This window comes from Theobroma cacao, chromosome 6 (assembly GCF_000208745.1).
Source record: "Theobroma cacao cultivar B97-61/B2 chromosome 6, Criollo_cocoa_genome_V2, whole genome shotgun sequence".
Lineage (NCBI taxonomy): Eukaryota > Viridiplantae > Streptophyta > Magnoliopsida > Malvales > Malvaceae > Theobroma > Theobroma cacao.
This window is the reverse complement of record NC_030855.1, coordinates 21721439-21725540: the sequence shown is the minus strand read 5'-3', so window position 1 is coordinate 21725540 and position 4102 is coordinate 21721439. Positions and strand designations below refer to the sequence as shown.

The 4102-nt window shown below is 35.5% G+C and overlaps 1 protein-coding gene across 2 annotated transcripts; it reads left to right on the top strand.

Moving 5' to 3' along the window:
- LOC18596467 (glutaredoxin-C9) lies at positions 3014-4102 on the top strand. Of its 2 annotated transcripts, none has more exons than XM_007024962.2 (2): positions 3014-3171; positions 3646-4102. In XM_007024962.2, the coding sequence occupies exon 2, from the start codon at positions 3670-3672 to the stop codon at positions 4042-4044; it is 375 nt and encodes a 124-aa protein (XP_007025024.2). In that variant the 5' UTR covers positions 3014-3171; positions 3646-3669; the 3' UTR covers positions 4045-4102. The 2 variants fall into 2 exon arrangements, with proteins under 2 accessions (XP_007025024.2, XP_017978494.1); XM_018123005.1 differs by having other exon boundaries at positions 3020-3171; positions 3640-4102.

Below are 4102 nucleotides of genomic sequence, written 5' to 3'. Positions count from 1 at the left end.
GCTCAATAGCATGCTAACAAAATATATGCTTACACTTGGTCATAGATTTTTGACGATTACTAATTAACATCTCCATATAATTCAGATGCTACCATGCAAAATTAAGCATTTCCTATAAGATATATACTTACTAATAACAGACAAATTGAATCCTAAATCCCTTTCCTCTTATATCTCAGTATTTAGAGATAATTAAACAAAAGGCATTGACACTTTATTTAAAGATTATGAGAAAATGTTTGATGCATTAATTTCTATATACTATCAGGTTATCTAATCTTGACATTTTATTAATGAGGTAATATTTTGAAGAAAATAAAAAATTAATATTATTTTAAGTTTTTATTTTTTTGAAAGAAATAAAAGGTAAATTTTATTCTTTTTACCTTATTAATGAAGTATTAGAATTTGATAGCTTGACACTGTATCGAATATTAATCCAAAGATTATTGGAGCGTTATGTAAATTTTACGAGTTTATGTTGAGAACAAATGCAAGCTCGAAAAGAAACCAGTCTTTTCAAGTTGTCCGTGTCAGTTGGCTACAAAAAAGGATTGCCCATAGAAATGTCGTTGCCAGCAGAAAAACAGAAACCTAATTTTACATAAATTTTTTTTCTCTCTATAGCAAAAATCGTTAAACAAGTTAACGCAACAATCTGAAGCTGCAATTGTTTTCCACCTGGAGCCTTTTCCTCTTTCGGTTTCCAGGTTCATGCTGATCAACAGAAACCTAGGGAAAATATTTGATCACCTTTGAACTTATACAACAATTTTCTTTTGTTTTTCCTGCTTCTAAAGTGCCCACATTGTCGACCACATCAACCTCTCATGGCTAATCATGGACACAGATTTGGAAAAGCTACAAAATTTTCCTTTATTGAAATTCACTAGGAATTCTTCGATTTCCCCGGACCCTGAAATCGAAGATGAACCCCGCTACACAAGCTTGAAGGACGTTATTTTGAGTTCATCACCACCACCCTGCCGCTCGATAAATCAAGAAGGAAATGAGTTCGATTATTCCAAAATCATCATTCGGAACCGACTGGTCAAGTCTGCAGCCTCTGCTTATCTTCAGTCGGCGGCAATTCTTGCTAACAGAAACGAGAATTGCCTTTTGAATTTGTGGGGAAAGCTAAAGAACAACGTAGCGTCGTCTTTTTCATGTTGGAATGTTTACTTTAGGGACCCTTTTGAAGCCTGTTTCGGGGCTATATATCAGTTTCTTGCTTGCACTCTAGGGGGTGCTTGGGGTAGGATATTCGGATATCAAGAAACTCTATTGAATGAGAGATGACCCGTTGAGGCATGATTTACTACTAATTAAATTAGTTCCTTTTTTTGGTTCATTTCGTTCCTCTTCACCCTTTGAACTAGCTTAGCAAATGATGATGGATTCAAATCCATTTGTATACATGTACTTCTCTCAATGTTATCCCTGTTAAAAGTAGTGATTCATGGATAAAATTGGTCCTTTTTTTTCTCAATTTTTTTTTTTATTTTGAATGTTTCAATTTGATTGATTTACAATTTAAAATTGATTACTTGCATGTTTGTAAAGAAAACAAACAATAATAATAAAGTGACTGTGTGCCTAAATTTATATCATATTTAAAGATATATTGATTTACAAAGGATGGTACTTTCCTATATAAAAACCAGTATTTAATGATTTTAATGGAAAGGTACATTGCAAGGTTAAAAAAATAAAAACCAGTATACTAGAATTAACCCGGTCGGTTTTACTTGCATTTTTTACCATAAAAGGTCAAACATTTTGCAGTGTAATTTACAATATATAATGATCACTCCTATTATCTGATCTGAACATCCTTTGATAAAACTCATAAAAGAAAAGGTGAACTCATTATGGCAATATTACTACACCCACCTATTAACTGTTCAAATTGGAGATTTCACTCAAAAGCCCTTTTTTGGTTTTACAAATGCATGTTATAATGAAATATATAATTGGGTTACTTAATTAAAAAGAAAGTATAAATGGGGTGGAGAACATCTTGGTACTATTCTTTCTAGAAAATTAAAATAAAAAATTTATTTTATACTTACATCGGATATTTGATTTAGTGCTCGATATAATTATCTTCTCTAAATAAAATAAACTATTTCACGTGTAAATATTATAATTAAAATCTGGAAAAGAAAACTATAAGTTAAGAAATATGGGATCCTAAGGCTAGGGATGGGGATGAGGTTAAATAAGAGCATAACCTGACTGCGTCGCCGTAAGCAAAGGACAAACACCCTGCTGCCACTCTGAGGAGAGAAAGAAAGCGACTTACTGACCCTTCCAACGACGGCGTTTCAGTCGCTCTTTGTCGGCTTGTCGGTTTCCTTTTCCATGTAATCCCCTCTTATTACCACTATACCCATCCCCGCTCCCTCTCCACACAAACCCATAAAAGAAAAACCCTTATTTATTACTACTCTTTATTTAGGATGTAATTCTTTTTTCAGTTTCACTTCAAAAGCATAAAAAACAATAAAAAAAATTCAGCAGTTTTCTTTTCCCTTTACCTGCTGAAACGGAAACAAGTGGCCGTACTACAAGGCTCACGCGTTTAAAGAGAGAAAAAAATAAAAAAAAAATAAAAACATCAGTCTACGAGGATATTATTTGTTGTTGCTAGGGTTGTTCCTTTCTGAGGAGTTCTGATATTGGCGTGAGCGACTAGCTTACAAGAATCCTTTTCTGTTGGGATATTTTGGTACTGTTTCTTATAAAGGGTCCCACCCCATCCTTCACACACTAATCTCTGGAACCTGCATGAAAGTTTTGTTCATTCTTTTTTTTTGTTTGCTTCTTTTTTGTGTAAGTATATATATATATATATATCTCAACATTGATCTTCTTGATTCTTTGACTGCAGGCAACGTGTTTGAAAAACTAAAGGGTTTTGTTTGTTATATATATATATATATAAAAGAAGAAATAAAAACTCAAATTTATCTTTATATATATATATTATATAGATATATATAGCGAGTGAGCGGTGTATATATATTTTTTCTCTGCAACGTCAAAGAAGGCATGCCTGCCTCTAAAGGTGGATGATTAGAGGGGGGTAATACTGACTGCCGTCCGTACACTTGGAAGAGATTGGCAGAGCTCCAGCCCCGTCAGGTTTTGCCGGGTACTTAGCTTCAGGTACCTCTCCTCTCTTTCTCAGGATTGATATTCCTTTTCATCTTTTGATAATCTCTCTAGGTGTTTCTTTCCTTTTATACTTTCTTGGTTCTATAAAAAAACCAGCAAAGTTTTTGCAATAGTAGCAACGTAGAATGTTTCATTTTTATTTTATATATATATAGTACTACTACTTTATATCAGTATACAATATAAAAGTGCTAGAGTCAATTCTAGTCTATATTACTCACTGTGTCAGTTTCGTTTAACGTTTCTACTCTGTTTCAGAATACCTACAAACTCCCTTTTCATTTCCCACTCTTTTTCACCTCTGCTTCAATTTATTAGGTTTGACCATCCCCCTCCTCTCTTCAACCTTAAAAAAACCTTGTCACCTTCCTTTAGCTTCATCTACCTTTTAGGTTTCATCACATTTTCTCCTTCTTTTTCTTGTTCTATTATCTTTTGTTGTTGTGATCAAACCCAAAGATGCAGGTGGCAAAAAAAACTGGGATTCCAATGGCGAGCAACATAGCAATAGACAGCGAGGCGTCAGCAACAATGAAGCTTGACAATCCATACGAGATAGTGAGGCAGCTGGCTTCCACCAACGCAGTAGTTCTGTTCAGCATGAGTGGCTGTTGCATGTGCACCGTGGCTAAACGCCTCCTCTTCGGGCTCGGAGTCGGCCCTACCATCATCGAGCTCGACCACCACGTCTCCGGCCCTGACATCCAAGCTGTCCTCTTTCAGCTCGCCGCCGATGGTCGACAGCCCGTTCCTGCAGTGTTTGTTGGTGGCAAGTTCCTTGGTGGCATTGAAACACTCATGGCTTGCCACATCAATGGCACATTGGTCCCTCTCCTCAAAGAAGCTGGTGCACTTTGGCTCTGATTTTCTCGTTTAACACTCTAGGAACCGGAATATTCTGGGCTGGCTAGGCCTAACTCTT

What these genes read in the sequence shown, in the direction of transcription:
- LOC18596467 (XM_018123005.1), top strand. Translation starts at nt 3,640, where the DNA reads ATGCAGGTGGCAAAAAAAACTGGGATTCCAATGGCGAGCAACATAGCA.